Source organism: Gouania willdenowi, chromosome 15 (genome assembly GCF_900634775.1).
Source record: "Gouania willdenowi chromosome 15, fGouWil2.1, whole genome shotgun sequence".
NCBI lineage: Eukaryota > Metazoa > Chordata > Actinopteri > Blenniiformes > Gobiesocidae > Gouania > Gouania willdenowi.
In genome coordinates this window covers 25,255,267-25,277,176 of record NC_041058.1, presented here as the reverse complement: position 1 = coordinate 25,277,176, position 21,910 = coordinate 25,255,267, and the positions used below count along the sequence as shown (strand labels likewise).

General features: G+C 38.6%; 1 protein-coding gene across 6 annotated transcripts; it reads left to right on the top strand.

Annotated features, from left to right (window-relative positions):
* The first annotated feature begins 1,077 nt into the window (after positions 1-1,077).
* On the top strand, positions 1,078-21,363 carry ikzf1 (IKAROS family zinc finger 1 (Ikaros)). Of its 6 annotated transcripts, none has more exons than XM_028468401.1 (8): positions 1,078-1,331; positions 6,049-6,102; positions 6,254-6,367; positions 14,071-14,349; positions 16,992-17,159; positions 18,760-18,885; positions 19,176-19,310; positions 20,542-21,363. In XM_028468401.1, the coding sequence occupies exons 1-8, from the start codon at positions 1,190-1,192 to the stop codon at positions 21,240-21,242; spliced, it is 1,719 nt and encodes a 572-aa protein (XP_028324202.1). In that variant the 5' UTR covers positions 1,078-1,189; the 3' UTR covers positions 21,243-21,363. The 6 variants fall into 6 exon arrangements, with proteins under 6 accessions (XP_028324202.1, XP_028324200.1, XP_028324201.1 ...); XM_028468399.1 differs by having other exon boundaries at positions 1,206-1,331; positions 19,179-19,310; XM_028468404.1 differs by having other exon boundaries at positions 1,229-1,331; positions 6,236-6,367.
* Positions 21,364-21,910: the final 547 nt, after the last annotated feature.

The window sequence follows — 21,910 nt, the reverse complement described above, 5'->3', positions numbered from 1 at the left end:
GTGAATTCATTTTATAGTCAGAATGCGCCTACCGCTCAGAGCAGCTGAGATCACAACCCGTTATGTGTGTGTGCTCTCTGGCTGGGACGAGCCGACGGCAGCAGCCGCTGCTCAGGACAGTAACCGCAAAGTAATACATGCTTTCATGTCAGAGTCTCAAAAACACCAGAAAAATCTTCACTAACACAAGATAACGTCCATACATTTGTCACTAGTCTCTTTTGAGGAAAAACTCGCTAAGAGCATTCACAAAACATACTGGTAAGGGAGGTTGGGTTTCGGGTTCAAAATGGAGCGGGGAGAAGATTCTACAAACTGCAGCTTTATGACATGGGTCAAGCTGACCCGTTATCATAATCGATGCTAACAGAAAGCTAACACAAGAGGAAGGATACATTTATGGGCTTATATATTAAAGGCTCAGTAATTGTGAATAATTGGAAATTAACTTCAGTAATGAAGAATGTAATTTTAATTTACTTTCAGGAGGAAAATACTAATTGTAATTGGAAAAAAATGCCAGTCACCGAAATCACATTGAAGTAATTGAAAAATGTAATTAACCCCCAACCCTGGTCTTCATGTTGTTATAATATGTGATTTACACATGATCAACTTTCAAATTGTATTTGTTACAATAAAGTTTTCCCCCCACATTTAGATTGGTTTGTGACCCCCAAACTAAGAGTTTGACCTCTTTCGTTAATGATGGGTTGGGGTTGGATGGTGCAGGTCCTAGTGATTAAAGAGAAACTATCAATATCTGTCTTGTCTGATTTGCAGCTTAAGAAATTTTTTGAGGATGCTTTTAACTGCAAATATACACTGCCGCACACATAAGATGATATTTGTTGAAGTTCAAAATGGTTCCATGACAAACAAATTGGGGAATCATTCAGGAGGACAGACTTTATATAAAGTGTATAATGTTTCAGTGCCAGGACAGGTGACAGGAGGGAGCAGCACCCTCACCAGCAGCCTCCTGAATGAAATAAATAAACAATGCATGGTCCACTCTCTGTGCTCGCCTCATCCCATCTCATGCATGGCTGCCAGCGATGGTCTACTGGGTGTCAGCTTTTATTGGCACGGCACAAAGCGAGTGTCAAACCATCGGAGGCTCGACTCCCCATCGCAGGCAGTGGATAAAAGCGAGCAAAATGCCTGAGCCGAGCTCACAGACATAGTGATGTTGGGCTGGAACGAGGAAGTGCAGTGGAGAGGGGAGGGACTGAGGGCGCAGCTCCATGGGGCCGCCGCGCTGCGACCTTCTGCACATGGAGCCGGGGACAGTTGGAAGAACTTCATACTGCAAACTCAAGGAATAGCAGGTAAAGTCGCCTCCAACGCGTCCACTCTGTTCTCAAAAGGCCGAGTCGAGACTTTTAAAGCGAGCTGCTCCGTCTGTTGGGTTTTTGCAGATGTTTTTGCGCCTGACTGGAAAAAAGTCTCCTGGTGGTTTCGGTACAGGTGCGCGCCATCTCATCCTGCTTACTGCGTGCCCGCTTCTGCTAGTTTATTCATTACATGAACAAACCTGCGTATCGTTTATTTTTTATTTTAAATAAAAAAAAAACAACACATAATAGATTTCAATTTTCACTGGTCTATGTGTTGTGTCTAATGTCAATTTCTTTTCTTTTTTTTTTTTTAAGGAAGCACAATACTTTTCCCCGTTTCCTCTTTTCCCATTTGTCTTTTTCTCCTTTCGAATGTTCCCATTAATAAATATCCATATTTTTGAGGAGTGAATAATTGGGAAATACATTTTACTTTACAAGGTTACTTTGCGCACTTTTAAACCCGTGTTTTACGCACAGCAAGGATGCACCTGTTGCCACAAATGTACGCTTTCAAACAACTGTTTTTATCTCACTTAATGCTTTAATAAAACAAACAAAACGTAAGAAAAACTAGAAAAGAAATAATCATAATAAATAATAACAATAATAATAATAAAACATTTTCGGGTCGGAAAAAACAAGAGTTTTCCCCTTTTAAATTTTCGGTGGAGAAGACGTTAAAGATATTTGGTCCACAGGATTTTACGCACGTGAAAGCCGTGATGCAAACGTGTTTTCATGCAACCGGAATAATAATTCCGTTCATGTTTATTAACTTTATTACATTTATATTTGTCAGCATCGAAAGAAGTTGAGTTGTTTTACATCCGCGCGGGATAAAAGGAAAATTTACATAGAGCAGTCAAACTTTTTTGACTTTTTTTAAGTGCCTAAATAAGAGAGAAACACGCAGTTAAACTCATTACAATTAATTTGTAATATTCTTTAATATGCTTTAAAGTATTTCATGATGACGTTACTGATATTTATCTAAATCTCCTTTATGTTTCTATGCTCAGTTTAAATAACTTGTAAATCAAATTTCCACCAATGTCACTTCATCAGCTGTAATCTGAATAAAAATCAAATTTGAGGTATTTCATTTGAAATACATTTTCAATAAAAGCACATATTATCTATCAACCGCTGTTGTTTTGAATTTAACAAAATGTGTAGCTTTAAACGTAACAGTTTAATTACAATTTAACTGCTGACAGATATGAGATACAATATAAATTTAATCCAACAGCTTTAATGTTGTAGATAAACTGAGTATATATGCATTGCTCACTTGGAGGGAGAAGTGCTCTAAGTGCTGAAATCTGTCTGCAGATATATCATCTTTTCTTGTCAGAAACAGAAGCAGGAGGAGGAAGAAGAAGAAGAAGAAGAAGAAGAGCAGTCAGTGGAGGGGGCAGAAGAAGACAGACAGACAGTATTAAAATGATTGTTCTCTGAATAGCAGAGTAGTGAAGTGTGTCAGATGCAAATGAGGGAAAGTTCTTCCGAGCAGCAGCACCTTGACTCTCCACTCTCCCCCTTTGACAGACTCACAAACTCATCTGCCCACACTATCTATCTACCCACTACCAGCCCAACACTTCATCATTACTGATAAGAATCTCTGCGTGCATCACCAGCTCTAAGGTGACTGTTCTACAGCATCATCTCAACTCCTAAAAGTGTCAATAAGACCCATATTTATTAGTGCTCATAAAAAAGTAGAAATGTTGACTCTTAGTAAGAAACTTGTTGCCTAATTTGAAAGCTTTTATGAAGATTTTAAACAAAAGGAAGTATCAATATTGTTCTTGTGATAAGGTGCAAGTCACCAGTGTTATAGTATGTTAAGGTTTCATTTATTCAGACAACTGTTAGTTAGGATAATAAATTAAACCTTAACATACTATTAAAAAATAAGACAAAAAGAATCTTGCTGGAAGTCAAGGAAACTTCAAAGGAAATATCAAAGTGTTCAGCAGACGCCTGACGAAGACTGGCAGTTGACAGTCGAAACATGTCAGCAGATCAAAGTGGATTTCATAAGTAAGTCTGAATAAATGAAACCTTAACATGCTATTCAAAAAGAAGACAAAAAATTATTGCTGGAATTAGTCTTACAACATGTTCTCTAAAGTATGTTATAATCAGATGTCTAAACTTTTTCATTAAAGTAAAGCTGTTTGAAAAGCAACAATTTTCTACAAAGTGTTGGAAGTGTACAAGTATCACACAGAACGTTTTACACCTCCTTTGGTTTTATACTTTTAAAAAAAATAGTTTAAATGATTAAACACACGCACGCACACACACACACACACACACACACACACACACACACACACACACACACACACACACACACACACACACACACACACACACACACACACACAATTGCACACCAGTCCACTCCTGGGTATCCAGACTTCTCTGGTGTGGTCCCCATGCAGTTCCTATCTGTTAACGGTTTTCTTTCTTTCTCATCTCCACCCTGTTCCCTGGTGTAGCTTTGCACCTCACTGCAAACAGGCGTTTCTAACCCTTCCCCCCCTTCCAACATACAGACACCATCTAGCAAACACACACATATATATATATATATATATATACTCTGACACACACAAGGACCGAGAATTCTGTCAACCCACAAGCCTCTTCCTGCCTCTTCCTCTTAACACGCTCTGACCAAAACCTTTCCCGTCCTCCTGTCTGTGTTCTATGTGAGAAGTTGTCATCGTGACTTCTATTTTACAAGTTTAAAACTTTAACCTGCCCCGAGTCTTGACACACACCCTGTTAAATTCTCCCACACGTATTCGGCCTAACTTCTGTTAGGTTGGATCAAATGTGTATGAAAAGTTACTTTGTTGGAATTGCATGACAAAAAAACCATGTTTTCATAATTAGGCTATACTCTATAATAAGTCAGGGGTGTCAAGCTCATTTTAATTCAGGGGCCAAATACGGAGCAGTTTAATCTCAAGAGAGCCACAGATTTTTTGCGTAAAAATGAGTAATTTCAACATTATTGTGCCCTAGCTTACACGTGTGCGTTTAGATAAAATGCAAAATATGTGAGAAACCAACAATATCCAAGAAATAAGTGATACATATTAGTCACAACAGGATCTTCACTTTGAATTTACTAGATTTGTGACTTCTATTTAATTAAGAAAAATATTATGTTATAATTTGAGGAAAATTAAAAGATTTTGTAAAAATTTTGAATTTTTTTTTTGACAGTTTAACATTAAAAATGACTGCCATCATGCAATATAAGCACTGGGACAACTGTGAGCCCCTGAAAGTATTGTTGAGTTTCATTTACCCAATGACTGAAGTCATTTTTACTTTCTCCTGCTGGCCGAATTGTATCTCCAAAGGGCCGGATTTGGCTATCAAGCCTTGAGTTTGATACATGTGCTATATGTGTACCAGACTTTCCACATGCTTGTGCACTGGATTGTGTCTAACAGGCTTCTTCTTTTTTAATTTCTGTTAAATATCCCACCCTTTAACCATTTCCCCTCCCACCATCTGCTCAGAGCACAAACAGCTTTAGAGAATATCCGTCCCTCTGTCCCCAAAACCCCAGATGAGAACCTGCCGATGTGGGTTTCCATCGTGTCAAAGTGACATGCAACACAAATCATCTGCACTAGTGACCTTTGCCCCCACCCTTCTCTTCCTCCTCTCACACTTGGGTCCCGAGTGTCTGCTGCAGCCGCCGAGCTCCTGATTTGACTCCGCAGAATTTTGTGCATTGCGACAGAGCGGCCTGGTTGCTTCCCACTACGTGTTCCAAGTGTGTGGAGCCATCTGTCAGTAAAACAGGAAGGCCTAGGTTCCCCTTCTCCCCTGGGCTCATTTCGCTATTTTCGGGAGCTTCACTTCTCCCTGTGTGGCTGCTTGGACTGGGCAGCAGCTCCACCAAGGGCTTCTTGAAGTGGCAGAGCTGGGGCTGAGGCTGTCGGGCCCATCTGCTGCAGGCTTGAGGACCATCCATTATTAATGGGGCCACGAGCATTGGTGACTCCTCAGATATTCAGCCCTGGCCGAAGGATTTGTGCCTGGACTTAAACTGTGTCCTGCTAAAATAAATAAAGAGAGAAAGAAAACTTCTCTGAGACTCTTTCTGCTCTTCTGTGTTACATCCGTGCACCTCCTTGTTACTTCGGACTTCTCACCTGCGATATATACTCCTATCCCTGCACATCTCACAGCCATTCTCTTCTTTCTCTCCCCCTCTCTTTGTTTCTGATTGTGGCTCACACGTGTCTGCGCTTGGGCCGTGGGCTCAGCGATGCATGCTCAGTAAATTAGAGAGAACACGAGCGATGATCTGCTGGGCACGGCGTACGCCCGCATCCCTGCTGACCTTGGGGCCAGTTAATTTTCTGCTTAATTTTGCGGCAGTCAGTTTGCATTTTTGGATGATTACGTGGCAGGAAATTAACAATAAATAACAAATGTGGTCTGAAAGCCAATTCCCAAAAGCTCTCTCCAGGCTCAGACTCTCTGTCAGAGCTGTAATGAAAATGTCTGTGATTCTTTGTAATGTAATGTGGAAGACAGTGGTGTGTCTGCAGCGTGATGAGAGGGATCTCACTGAGCTGATGGAGTCACTACTTCACCTTCTACTCTATTGTGGTGTTACTTGATTAAACTTATACACTCTCAACCTCCATCTCTCTTTCTTCAGAGTACTTGCACCGCATGGAGACAGAGGAGGTCCAGGAAATGGCACAGATGCCAGGTAAAAGCCTCAAAAGCACAAAGTAGATACAATGTAGCCATAAACAGCCTCTTACACACACTGGAGATCATTTAACTCTGTTGAATGAGCTATTTTGTGGGTTGGTGAGGTGACTGATTGGTTTCTTACTCAGGTGTGCATCTCTCTACAGGCAGGGACAGCCCAACTGCCAACGAAGGGCCTGAGGAGGCCGAGGAGCCCATGGCGGTCCCTGAGGACCTGTCAGCCAGCTCCACCCAGCTGCACAACAACAGAGGGGACAAAGGTAGGAAGCAGCTTCGAACCAAAACAAAACCAAACTAGCCACTGGCGTTCAAGGTAGAAAACGCAAATGATTACTGGTTAGTTTCATTCAATCCCAGAAGGCAGTAATCAAGCCATCAACAGTTACAGATTAATTCCCAGACCTACATATACTGTAATAACCTCATTAAACCAATACACATGGTTTCAAAAACTGTGTTTTAACCTATTCCCATGTTCATCTAGTGCAGGGGTGGTCAAACTAGTTTTATTTCAGGGGCCAAATACGAAGTAGTTTGATCTTAAGCGGGCCGCAGATCTTAGGCGGGAAAACAAGCCATTTCAACTTTAATGTCCTCAGGTTTGTACTTTACACGTCGTATAAATTAAACGTAAAGTATGTAAGGCGCCAACAATATCCAAGCAATAAGTGACAGATATTAGTCCCTGCTGGGTTTTCATTTTTAAATCTCATTTATTTTGTAACCAATTTTTATTTAATTTGTGGAAATTACATATCATTTAAGGAAAATTGAACAATTTGAGATTTAAAATGAATGTAGTCATGTGATAAAAGCATGGGACCTAATATTGTGGAGTGTCATTAAATTTGTGTATTTAGATATCTGAGATAACTGAGTTGATTTATCTATAACTGAATTATTTGGTAATTTGGACAATAATTTATGTTTTTCATGTCTCTTTAACTTTGTTCTGCGAACCAAATTTGATGCTCTAAAGGGCCGGATTTGGCCCCTGGGCCTTGAGGTTGACACGTGATCTAGTGGGAGATATTTGCTGCTTGAAATCGCTTGGAAAAGTTAATTTAAGAGTGCAAAGCCTCACATTTAGGCCATTGGCAGGAAAGGTTGAAAAAGATTAAAAATCTCTTTGATCCACAGCATGTCAGTAACAAGTTGAATCTTAAGGAATAGCTAATGTGGCCTTGATTTTAAGTATGAACAGCAAGTCTGGGAATATCACACAGACATTTAGAATGTAGCTGTGGTGGAACATCAGTGATTCGGATTTTCTGCTTTTTGTACGAGGGAAACAAACATACACGTCACACAGAATGGAAGGAATAAAATGTATGATGACTTAATAACAGGTTTGGAAAAATGATTTGTAACTAAAGAAAAGCGTTGATTACAATAATCAATGTCATCACGTAGGTTTGCTCTGCTGAACTGATGCTCTCCGCGAGTGTTTTTCCACTGATCCAGATAACAAATAAAGATTAGCAACGCACAGAGAAAAGTTGTGACTTTGAGAGGAAACAGAAATAGGATGTGTCAGAGTTTCCTCAGAAGAACTTGCCATCAGGCAGTTTCAACACTCCTGGAGATAAAGAGTTTAGGAACAGGGTCAGCTCAGCAAGACGAGCGCCTCACTGCACCACATAGGTCACACACCTGCACGCCATCACACACGCACACACGCGCACGCACACACACACACACACACGTGCACGCACACACACCACACACACACACACACATGAACGCACACATGGACGCGCGCACACACACACACTTGCACGCACTTACGCACGCAACCAGACACACGCACACACACACACACACGCGCACACACACACACACACGCAGGTAATAGTATTTTTGCACTAATCAACATTCAACATTACAGAAAGACATCTTTTGTGTACAAATCGTTTCGATTATTGATAATAGTAAAGCATTAGTTAACTGTTAAAATGTGGAGTTTCTGTGTGTGTCTGTGCTTCTGCGTGTGTGTGGTGTTTTATCAAATTCTGATCTAGTTTTAGTCATAGTCCTTTGACTAAAATGCAAATTAGTGTTAGTCAAAATGTAGTCATCAGGACTGTTTCACTTACTTTGGTTTTAGTCAACCAAATGACGTTACAGACATAGTCGACTAAAATAAAAAGCATCGGAGTTTAAGCATTTTAAAAACATTCTATTACCATTGATCTAAACTAATATTGGATGGTACAGACATATCTGATGTGATCAATGCGTGAGAACATATGATTCCATGAGTTCTGATTGGATTTCATCCCACGTGATGAAATTATAATTATGTTTTTATGTATTATTCTATGAAAATATTAATATATTTTGATATAGTTTTTGTTCATGTGTATCTTTTTAATTAGTCATAGTCTATTTTTGCCATTTAAAAAAATGTAGCCAACGAAAACCACGACAAACATTTTTAGTCAACAAAATTAACAGCGTGTGTGTGCGTGTGTGTGTGTGTGTGTAAACAGTAACAGAGAAAGAAGGGAAGTGCAAGTATCTGGTTCATCTACGCTCTGCTGCCTCTGTGATAAAAGCATGAAGGAGTTAAAATATCACCCAGGATCATGTGCTGCTCAGTTCTGTTTAGCGACAGAAAAGCAAAAATAGTTGGACTATATGTGAGACACAGGATCTCAGAGCTATCGAAAGCTTCAAACCACCTAACCTAGGCCGCTTCCTGCTTTAAATACGCCTTCACATGCCTTGGGATGCCATGATTATTCAGGCTGCAGTCGACACACAAAAAGTGTAATACGTAAAAGTAAAACCAGATTTTATATATATATATATATATATATATATTTATTTTTTTTACATTTAAAGTCACAAGGTTGAAATATTGACAGTAATATCGAACGCAATTATATGTGACTATCAGTCAATCATAGAGCTTTTTCTATGCTTTTATAAAGACATGAGTCTGGGAGGATATGGAGTGTGTGCATCTGTGTGTGTGTGTGTGTGTGTGTCAGGCTGTGTGCGGAACCACCATTATGCATGAGTTAAATCTTTGTGTGTGTGTGTGTGTGTGTGTGCGTGTGTGTGTGTGTGTGTGTGTGTTGTGTATGTTTAGACCTGCTTTGTTTGTCTGCTGTGTGATCTGACACCTGCAGCTACCCAAAAAATCAGGATGTGTGAACATGACAAACATTATAAAGTAAAAGCTTTCTTCCTGCTCCCACTTTAGTCTCAACTTCCCCATATCCATGAGAAGAGGGCGAGCCGGTTTCATGGTTCCCCTCTGCAGCAGCAGCAGCAGCAGCAGCAGCAGCAGTCCATAGTGACAGATACACTCACATTTACTTTGTTTGTGAACTCAAACAAAACACAACAACAGGATTGAAAACTTAAACTAACACTTCTGCTATAGTGAGATACAAAAGACAAAAGTAAAAGTTGCCAAAAACACGAGATTTTAAACATAGTGGTCACTGGTGATAATCACGTTTTCAAATAGCTGAGTTTGAGTAGCTTGGCTTCTACTCTTCAACTGTCTGATATACAGATTGCCTGAACTTCACATTTGCTATCATTTAGTTCTTCTTTTAAATAAAGGGAGAAAAGGTAAATTACACTTTTTCTTTAACTCAAGTCAAGATTTTCCAGCAGGTAAAGGTACATTAACGGAAATAATCTAAATCCCACACCTCATTATATACATTGTCTTCATTTGTGAGCAAAAAGCATAGGTGGCAAAAGTATTAGCCTTCAGTACTCAAGTAAAAGTATAGATAATTAAATAAAAAATGACTCATAAAAGTAAAAGTAATGAAGTTGCTTCCTTACATAAGTTAAAGTAAAAAAAGTACATGCTACTAAATGTACTTAATGAAAGAAATGTCCCTTCAACAATAAGACAGGGTATTTCAACCAGTAAATTCAATAAATATATATATTTTTTAAGTATTTTTAGAATACTGGTACATGGAAACAAGTTAAATCTGTTACCGGTGAACACCTGGAGAATTTAGCACTCATTATAAATAAAATGTGTCAAGAAAAATGGCGAACATGGCGTGTTTAATTTGATTGACAAGGTGTTCAAAGTAATGAATGTCATTTTTAAAATGTAAGGAGTAGAAAGTACAGACAACTGTACAGTAAAAGTAAAAAGTTGCCAAAAAATAAATATTCCTGCAAAGTACAGATACCAGAAAAAACTACTTAAGTACAGTAACAAAGTATTTTTACTTTGCTACTTGTCACCTCTGGCAAACAGAGACATTTATGACAGCTTATCATCACTACCTGTACTCCACAGAACTGAAGTGCAACAGTGAAGAGTAATTTCACAGTTTGCTGAAATGTTTGATTCAAAATCATAACAAAAGGGATTATGATCAATAGTATTATTGGATCATTGGTGATTATGTTCACGAGTTTAATGTAATTGAGAGTTTCAAATGCAATATTCTGCAAAAATATCTGTTTTTAACATTGTCGGCACTAAGAAAAGCTGATTCCCAGAGAGAAGTAGAGCAAACGACCGACTCACAGGAAGCAGGACGTGATCGTGATGTCATCAGAAACCTCAAATGTCTGTCTGTCTCTCTTCATCTTTGAACAAAAAATTGAGAGAAATTATAAGATTATAGATTAAAACTGTCAGACAACTCGTCTCCCTGAAACCTTCGCACACTTAACAATACACAGGAAATCAAACTGAGAGAGAGCAGAGATGGATGTGGAGAAACTCCACTTAGTTCTGTGTCATTTTCTCTACTATCACCAAACCTGCTAACCCCAACTGATAAAGCAACAAAGAAATCAATAGGTGGAAATTCTTAAAAGGATAAATACACAATCTAAAAAATAACAATATGTAACCAATATGATTTCATAATAATGCACTCAGAGTGCTGCAACACAGAGAAGACAAAGAAAAGAAAAGAAAGTATAAAAAGGAAAAAAGTCCTAAATGTACAGAATAACCACATAATATACCCCATTTGATCAGTACATAAATACTGGTAGAGAATTGTATGAACAAAATGGTTGAAGATGGTATATTGGCAATTTTCTGTCTATTTTTATAATACAGATGGGCGATATCATCATCCCACCAATATTATCGGTGAATATTTGCAATTATATTTAATATTGCTTGACATTAATATAGTTCATTCCACCAATATTGGAAAAAAATGATGTTGTTTGAGACAATATTTAAAAAATAAATATGGCATTTTTTATCCAGTGGGACATCCTATTAAAAGTAGGGTGAACTTGTTAACTCTATGGAGATATATAATGTGAGCTAAAATTAGGTTGGGGGGGGGTCCTATATATCAGTATAGGTAATATCGGAAATTAAGTGTTGGGCAATATTAATATGTAAGGATTCTTTTATTTGGACAACTCCCTGCGAGTTCTCTCATAAGGAAAAAACATCAAAGCATCTACTAATTACTTTCATGAGGACACATGAAAGTAATCAGTACATTATTTTAATGCCACTGATGTATCTAACTCTAGAGATACATCAAAGCCATCACTAGATTCCTCTGAAGGAGACTGACACATCAGGAGATCTAATTTCCTGAAAAAAAGTTGTGTGAATAATTGAAACCTTACATATTATTTCAAAAAATTAGACAAAAGGAGGTTGCTGGAATACTTGGACAACATTGCATCAGCTGCTGGCAAAAAAGGTACTATCGAACATAAATGTATTAATTATCTTTCATTTGAACTCTGGTCAGAGAAGCTATCATCAACATGTTGTTATCATGATGGATTATACTGGGCTTCCTTTGTTAATGAGGAACAAACCAGGAGAGTTCTGCTCGCTCGAAAACAAAAACTCCTGCATGAAAAAAAGAACTTTCAGTCACAGGCTGTTTTATAATTCCCTTCCCATGCTTCCCTTTCTGTCACTTCTCCATAATTCTTGGTCTTTCAGTTAGACAGGCTCTTCTCTATAGCTTCCCCTTTTCCATAGATTCCTATATTTCATGATTTCCACTTCTTCCTCTTCAGTTAGACAAACAGAGGCCGTAGCATGGGGAAATCAGCCTGCTGCTGTGACATGCAAACCACAGGCCGCTAGCACACTTGCATGATCAGCCAATTCTCTTACACGTCTAAAGTTTTTTTTTGGTGGGAAAAGAAGGAGCAGGTAGTTTATTGCAAAGGATTCTTCTCCGTTCAAATGAGATGAAGGACACAAAGCATTTCATAAAGAGAACACATCTTTTCCACTCAATTCATCAGCAGTGCAGTATTTTCTGGTTTCTCTGAGAAAGATGAAAATGTCACAGCATAGATTAGAAACACTTTAAAATGTGCCAGATTGTGAAAAGGCCACAGACGAGTGTATCAGTGTGTGCGCGTTCATCGCTCTGATAGACACCGAGCTCGTCCCTAGTTTCACTCTGCTTCCTGTGTCACTGTTTCCTGTTTATCTTGCTGTCGTCGGTTGCACCAAAGTGTGATGGTGTGAGATGATCTGCGTCTTACTTCATCTCATTGCTGACATCCTCAAACCACACACGTTCCTTTTTATCAAAAAAATCCTCCATAAGATCAGTGCATGCATGGAGAAAAGTGTTGAACTCAAACTGGAATCATCTGTTTAATGTAACGTTTGCTATGGAAACAAGAACCGCAGAACGTTTGTTTTGAAAAAAATGATTTTGACGGAAAAGTAAAAAAAAACACAGAGAATTCATCCTGTTTTATTCAAATAATCAAACCAAATAATTTGTAATTATGATTCTGTCTTTCTCATTGTTACACACATTTAGGCAAAAACCAACATTTGTAAGTAAAGAACAACTGCAAGTAAGATATAAAATATACTGCATATGTTTTACCATACAAAAATAAGTGATAATGACATTTTTCTTCTCAAAGTTAGTTTATTAAGAACGAATTAGAAATTAAAAAGCTCAATTGAAATTAAATCAAAATGTAATCCATGAAAAAAAAAAAAATAGCTTTATATCAACTAGAATAAATAAAGTCCTGAATATCTCAACTACATACTGTGAAAATCAAAAGTTTTATCCATAGGAATGCAATTATGGTATGTCTTTAAAAGTTTGATTAACAGAATGAACTACATTTTAAAGATAAGTGAAAGAAACTGGGCTCCCAAAGAAAAAAACCACATAAATAAGAGAAACATTTGAAAAGGCGTTTCAGTGCTGGGGGAGTTTGTAGTTTAAAAACCAGTAATTATAGCAAAATGAATAATCTATATGAACGAAAAACTAAAGAAAATGAATTTAACATTGGTTTAATTGTCTTTGTTAATGCCAGTAAATAAAAATGTGAAACCATAGCTGCTCAATTAACAGGGTATGGCAGTGTTTTTCAACCTTATGTGGTCGCCTGGAATTAAAATGGAGTTGCCTGAAATGTCTAGTTATTGATAAGAAAGTTTTTTAAATTATTATTCTTTTTTAAATTAATACACCACACAAACTCAAACAACTGTTTTCTCTACTTTGACTTTCTCAAATATAAATCTATTTCAAATATACATATATAGTACTGTATAAAAATATCTGAGCTGGCACATCTTATCACTTTGTGCACTAATCCTGACTTCTCTGTATTAGTGACACAGTGTAACAAAGATGATTAAAATCTAATTTTGGGGTCACCAGAAATTTGTGATATAAAAATGGGGTCGCGATCCAAAAAAGGTTGGAAACCACTGGGGTGCGGGTTTCTAAAAGGTAGCTTATACATGAAAAGTAAACACTGAGAACTGTTACAGCCAATGTCGCTCAAGCTAAAAATGCCAGTTGGTTGATGGATGAGTGGAAAGTGCTCCATCACAACTCCATTCTGAGTCCTGGGACAGCATTACCATATGACATCATATGACAAAGTGGCCGTCTTTAGTGTTCTACCTGATGACAGAAAGCTACTCGTATTCTAAACCCTGCCCCCCTCCTTCCTCCCACACCCTCCCTGCCCTCTTTTCCAGCCTGTAACATTAAAGTTGAGGCTCGCAGTGATGAGGAGAATGGGCTGGCCTGTGACATGAATGGCGTGGAGGAGGATGAGGAGGAGTGCGGTGCAGAGGACTTGCGTGTGATTGATGCCTCGGGGGCCAAAGTGAACGGCTCCCAGCCGGGGCCCGAAGCCAAGGCCTTCTCCTCGGCCGGCGGCATCCGGCTGCCCAACGGGAAGCTCAAGTGCGATATCTGCGGGATAGTTTGCATTGGGCCCAATGTGTTGATGGTACACAAGCGGAGCCACACTGGTAAGCCGCCTGCAATGCTTCCTTTGCACCCATGTTCACTAAGAGCAAGAACAGGAGAGGGTGGGCCAGGGACCATTTTAGGATGTCCTCAGGTCTCAGAGGGAGGTATTAGGTATCAGCAAAACCTCAGTCAGTTGAAACGCCATCAAATGACGCGGCCTCAGGCTTCAAAAGAAAAGTCATCAGACTCAACGACCTCAGGACATGAAACATGACATGACCTTGTATTTTAAAGAAACCGGAAATACACACGACGTCATCAATATGTGCTCTTTCAGATACAAGACTAAGTTGAAAGTTGTTATTTTCTATTTATTTTAAAGGTTAAGATATATCAATGTTTCATTTAACTATGTATTTAATAATCAAACCATATGTTGATATATCTTAACTTTAAAAAAAATAAAAGGAAAACAGCTTTTCAACTTACTTCTTCATGTGTACTTCCGGTTCCTTCAAAATAAAACACCATGTAACGTTTTACGGACTGAAGCCGTTGACGACTTTTATTTTGAAGCCTGAGGTGGTTTCATGTGATGGCGTTTGGTTTGACGGAGAGGTCTTGCTAAGACATTATTCCATTTGGTCTGATAAATGACAGAGGTTTTCCTAATACCCGGTACTTCACTCAGAGACCTGAGGATTTCCTAAAATGTGCACTGTACAAGGGATACAGAGGGTGTTAGTGTAGGTGTCCCCACCATTAATCCCAATAACACACATACAGTGGTTTTATTTCTAAATTAAATAAGGACTTTTAAAGAAACCCCTAAAATCATTCACCATTGTTCTCATGGAGCTTCGTCACGCAGCATCAGTATTTAGCTGTGATGCTGATTTAGTTGGTGTGTGATAGAGACAAACTTAGTCCATAAAACCCAGTGAAACAGGTTATCGCTGGCAATCAAATGGGATCTTTACCAAATGACAATTATATGCCCATTAAAAGTTTCTGAGAATTCAAAATTGATATTCTATTGTGATGGAGCTAAACCAGTGGTGAGGAACATTTGTGAAAAAGGCACTTAACTGTGGAGCTTTAGAAACTAATGAAACTCAAAATGGAAGAAAGGAACTAGACTAATGTAAATGCAAAAAGAACGCACAATAAAAGATATAATGAAGTGCCTTCTATTTAAATAGAGAAATATTCTGTGGTGAGCCTTTGCTCCTGAAATGCATTTTTAATGAATTTTCTTTTTTTTATATATATATTTTTTTGCTGCTTCACTGGTGACTCTTATTTTATGGGGGGGGCTTTGAAAAAAAGCCGTATTAAAGCGTTTTCAGAGAATGCCACAACACTCGGAGGGGATGGATATTGGTTTATTCCAGAGGCGCTGATCAGGAAGACTGGCTTTCAACACAAAGTGTTTCCTCGCTTTATTCAAATTAGGCTGAATTTGCATTGTGATGGGCCGCTCTTATTTTAGAGACGAAGGAGACGAAAAAATGAGATTTTCAGATCAAATTGACCTAGGCAATGGTGCATTACGGAACTGGCAGGCTGAGTGTGAATGCCTCTTCTTCGATCAGATGTGCCAGCAGTCGGAGGGCTGGTGGGGGAGCAAGGAGAGATGGAGCTTCACTCTGCTGTGAACCCCTCCTACAGCCTGCTGGAAGCCTCTCTACCCCTGAGATGCTCCATCATCCAGCTTGTTCTGGCGCTTGTAGTGCAGTGACCTCATGTTTTTATCACAGAGAGAGACTTTGTGCGTTGACTGTTGTATGTGGAGCAGAGGTGTAAAGAACTGATACAGTATATCCTATACTCAAGGAGAAGTACTGTTACTCTATTGAAATTGTACTCAAATACAAGTACAAGTAAGTCATACATAAAATACTCAAGTAAAAGTAAAAAGCAGTTCAATTAAATAGTACTCATAGTAAAAGTTACTTGTTACTTTCACCCCCATGTTTATTTTTGGTAATAAATCTTGCCGCGGTTCCGTTGCATATTGTAAATATCTCGTGTATAAACTTAAAAATAAAGAGACCAACACTTGCAGAATTAAATCGTAATTTATTGTCACTGTTATCTGTATAAAATAAAAGGTTTATCAAAATGTACAATCCTTTTTAAAGATAATATAACACCAATTAATTGAATTTAAAAAATAAATAAATATTAGGCTCTAACTTTAGCTACATTTATGAATTCTACAATACAATGGTGTTTCGGCGCCTTGCATTATGTTTAAATCTGATTGGTTGGCTATGAAGTGAGTGATGCATTTGATTGTTGTCTGGTCATTTATTTTTTTTTGTAGTTTCACAATGTCCTTTGATCATTTTAGAAAAAAAAATAGACATTTACTTAGTAATGGTTGGGTGTAGAAATGTAATGAATTACATTACTTCTTTTTAATGTACTTAAGTACAAGTAAAATGATTCATTTTCAAAATATACACATAAAGTACACATAAAAGCAACTCAATTACAGTAACTTTACTTTCACCTCTGATGTAGAGACACCAAACACTGCCCAAAGAAAACACCGAATTGACTGATCATTGATCAAACTTATGACTGAAACCCTAAAAATAAAAACATATGTCACATCATATGTCTATGCTTTTATTAATAATTGAATCTGCCTCCTTCAGTGATGTCTGTGCCTGTTGTGTGTCTCTCCTCTCAGGAGAACGTCCCTTCCAGTGCAGCCAGTGCGGAGCCTCCTTCACCCAGAAGGGAAACCTGCTGCGGCACATCAAGCTCCACTCTGGGGAGAAACCCTTCAAGTGTCACTTGTGCAGCTACGCCTGCCGCAGACGAGACGCCCTAACAGGACACCTACGCACCCACTCAGGTGAGGGTCAAACTGTCTGCTTCATTAGGGTTAGGCTTAGACTATATTGTATTTCATCCCTGTTTAGAATTTAATCCAGTTATTCTTGTGTTAATATAGTCTTTGTCTTGTTCTCCATGTTTTCTTTGACTTTTTAATCAAGTATTTTAATAGTGTTTCTTTACACCTTGTTAAAGTTTCTACTTTGAGCCTGTACTGTAACTAATTTTCCCCTGGGATTATTAAAGTATATTCTGATTCTGATCGTAGCACATTTTTCAGCCACGTGAAAATGGGTGCAAAAGTAACGTTCTGTGAATATGACAATATATGCATACTTTATTAAAAGATATTACAAGATTACACTTTATTAAAATAAACATACTTTCTCAGTTCAGGCTTTTCATCACATGCTATCAAACAATTATTACCTTTAAAAATGTTAGTAACTATAGTATGTGTTGGAGATGATATTATTTAGCTGATATATCGTTCTTCTTCTAAATGGTGAATTCTCTGTAGTTTTGCTTTAAATATGACTACACGTTTTCTGTTAGATGAGAAATAACAATACTATAATAAGGGATTATAGTGTATCTCCCATCTTATCTTCTATTTACACATAGGAACATATATGTGAATTAAAATTAAAATAGTAACCAAAGCCATATTTACAACATATGCTGTCTTTATTGTTAATATAATAATTGATAGGTTGTTTAATTGTCGTATATTTAAGGGAAGAATTACCGGACTTAACTTTTACACTTTTTCAAACTACAGTGCAAGTGACCTCAAATGTTGCTACACCACAAAGGCCATGAGGCAGTAGCAGTACTTAACATTAGAAAACTGATGTTATTTGTTTTTTTAAAAAAAAATAAAATAAAAATAAAATACAATAAAATAAAATAATTCCATGCCTTGATCTAACTTTTGTTTACAATATGATCAACAAAGATTGGGGTCTCGGGCCCAAGCCTGATCTGTAGTCCATTAAAACAGTGGCATGAACAAAATCCATTGTATCGAAAACATTTAATCGATACATTGTCTGTAGAAATTGTAAAAACATATGCACAGGTAATTAATGGGTCAATGACATATAAGGATTTCACCGCATTATAATGAATAAAATTGGCATCATCGGGTAAGGTATGCATGAACATTATGATGGGAATAAAAATAGACACACTTCGAAATTTTTTACAGGTCTATAATGTGACAGAAAATACATTTTAATAGATTTAGAGCAATTTTAAAGATGTTTTTTTTAAAACAGTCATGGCCAGACAGTCGCACCACATGATACTTTGACTTTGATTATTTACACTTTGAATAGCATAATGAATAACAAACAAAATCAAAGTGAGCACATATATACTAAGTCTCTACACATTTGTCAACTTTTTATGTATTTAAACATTTTCTTAACTAAAAGAAATGCAGTTGGACATAATATTTAGGTGTCACATCATGGACCCTAATATAAATCTTGTGTTAGATGTTGCAACCTTTGGTTTAACATATGTTTGAAAGTAACCATGTGGTCTCTGTATTTTGAATTAATACACGTATTTATTTATTATTTATCTCTTATATCCCTCTGAATTTTCCCCAGTTGGAAAACCCCACAAGTGTGCATATTGTGGGCGGAGCTACAAGCAACGTAGCTCTCTGGAGGAGCACAAGGAGAGGTGTCACAACTACCTGCAGTGCATGGGCCTGCAGAGCAGCATCTACTCTGGTTGGTGACCCCCCCCCAGTCATGTGACCCACTGTAGCTGAAGTGCACGCCTCCAAGTGCATGCCACAGGGATGACATTTTAATACAGGTGCATGTAGGGGCTCCTGAGGTGTCAGAGACAACTGAAAAGCTACTTTTTTTTTTGCGTCAGAAACACATCTCAGTTGCCTGTGAGAATGACGACAAAAGTCTCTGAGATCAATCCCATCAGAAACTGTTCATCACTTTAAACTAAACTCCCTCCTCCTCCTTTCACTCTAAAATCTACTTCTCTGTCTCTTGCTTTCCAGTAGTAAAGGAAGAAAGCAACCAGAATGAGCAGAGGGAGGACTTAAGCCAGACGGGATGTGACAGATCGTTGGTGCTAGACAGACTAGCTAATAATGTAGCTAAACGTAAGAGCACTATGCCTCAGAAGTTTATAGGTAAGGGCTGAAATCTGCTTCATACTTTTGCCGTTGATTTTTGGTGCAGATGCAATGTGTCTGGTGTTCATTACATTCTGGCTCTGCACAACGCATGCACATCAGGGACTCGGCTTTGTTTTTATGCAAAACAGACATTTTTAATGCTTTCGAAGCAGTTTGAGAGAATTTCTTTTTGTAACTTAGAAAGTTCTGTACACCAATTATAGACTGTAAGACCAAAAGTAAATTCTATCTGTATTGCACACATAATATAGCATTTTACACTTTAATCATTGGGAACCAAAACATTATTTTACAGTCAAATAAAATCTCTGTTAGTGTGTGTTAATGTCACATTCAGGAGATATTATAATGTAAAGACCTGCATATAAATAATGAATGATTGCATGGTGTAATTAACGTTGCACCAGAATTACGTTTGTTCATTCTGGGCTAGACTATTATCATCATCATCATCATCATCATCATCATCATTAGGTTATGATTCTACTGTAATTCCAGCAAGATTATTTACTCTTCTTTTTTAATTTAATATATTATGATTTCATTTATTCAGACAACCTTTTCCAGGAAATTTACTTTGATCTCCTGATTTGTTTCTACTGTCAACTGTCGGACTTCCTCGGCAGTGTCTGGGACTCTCTTATCCAGAGACCAACGGGTGACAGGGGGCGTGGCCAGCCTGACAGAACTGTCAAGTTGGCCACACCCAGAAATAACTCATCAAAGTGATTAGCATACACCTCTGAGGAAGACTGAAAGTTGGCAGTCAAAACATGTCAGGAGATCAACATAAATTTCCTGAAAAAAGTTGTCTAAATAAATGAAACCTTAACATATGTTGGCCATGTCTAGAAATAACTCATCATGAAAGCCATCAAAAGATGCTTTGATGCCTTCATTATGAGAGCTTGTAGGGATACATCAAAGCAATCACCTCCTAGGAAGACTGGCAGTTGACAGTCAAAGCATGTCTGGAGATAAACATTTCCTGACAAACCTTGTCTGAATAAATGAAACCTTCACATATATTTATAAAAAGAAGACAAAATGTACTTGCTGGAATAATTGAAACCTTAACATGTTATGATTCCACTGGTCAGACTCGTTTAAGAGCAGTTTGTTGCACCTAAACTGAGTTATTTGAGGAGAAAAGCTGCATTAAGTTGGTGAAAGTTGAATGTGTCAGTGACACACAAGCATCTCATTTCCCTGCTTTTGCTCTCAGGAGACAAACGCCTGTCAGACCTTCCCTATGACGGAGGAGCCGGGGACATGATTCAGCCTCACGTCATTGACCAGGCCATCAACAGTGCCATCAGCTACCTGGGGGCCGAGTCGCTCCGGCCGCTGGTACAGACCTCCCCGGCCTCCTCAGAAGTGGCTCTTGGCTCCATGTACCCCCTCCATAAGTCTGTGATGGAGGCTCATGCTGGTACGGGTCTGTCAGCTAAAGACAGTGCTGCTGAGAACCTGCTACTGCTCTCCAACTCAAAGTCAGCCTCCAGTGAGAAGGATGGGTCACCCAGCCACAGCGGCCACGACTCTACAGACACAGAGAGCAACAATGAAGACCGCCCAGGGGGGGCTGCCCCTGGCCTCATTTATCTGACCAACCACATCACCTCAGGGGCGAGGAACGGCATCCTCCCTCTGGTGAAGGAGGAGCAGCAGAGGCAGTACGAGGCCCTCCGGGCCGGGATGGAGATGGCCTCTGATGGCTTTAAGGTGATGACGATGGATGGGGAGCAGGTGAGGGCGTATCGCTGTGAACACTGCAGAGTCCTCTTCCTGGATCACGTCATGTACACTATCCACATGGGCTGTCATGGCTTCAGAGATCCATTTGAGTGCAACCTGTGTGGGTACCGCAGCCAAGACCGGTACGAGTTCTCCTCTCACATCACACGAGGAGAGCATCGTTACTGACAAACACACACACACACACACACACACACACACACACACACACACACACACACACACACACACACACACACACACACACACACACACACACACACACACACACACACACACACACACACACGATACACTGTTATCATTAGCTGTGTTTTTATACAACATTTGCATGTTCAACAATTGTGAACAGTTGTTTTCTGATGTTGATAATTTGCCACATATGAAAAGTATAAATGCATTCTTTCTGTTGAATGTATAAATGTGAAAATTCAAAACAAGACTCTGAGCCTTTTCCTTTCCAAGCCTCTTGTATTATTGTTAAAAAAAACACAATCAATTAAAGCTTAACAATCAATGTAGATAAATTCTGCAGGGCTCCCGACAAAGTTTTGACCTAATGCCATGTTTTTATTTGCCTACAATGTATTTATGAGTCCTTCACAGGCCTGTTTGTTCTGTTGTATTTATTACAGTGATAGGTGTTAGGCCTCAGAAACAGTGTGAGCCTTGTCTGTCTTCTCTGTCAGTCTGTATTCAATGTGTCTGAGGTGATCCATGACGGCTGCTGTGGTTTTATTCAGTGTTCAGAGGAAAATTCCACCTTGTACATTTTGTTTTATTCTGGACGGCTCTGAAATGTTCGACTCCTACAGTGGCGATTACTTTATCCTTGT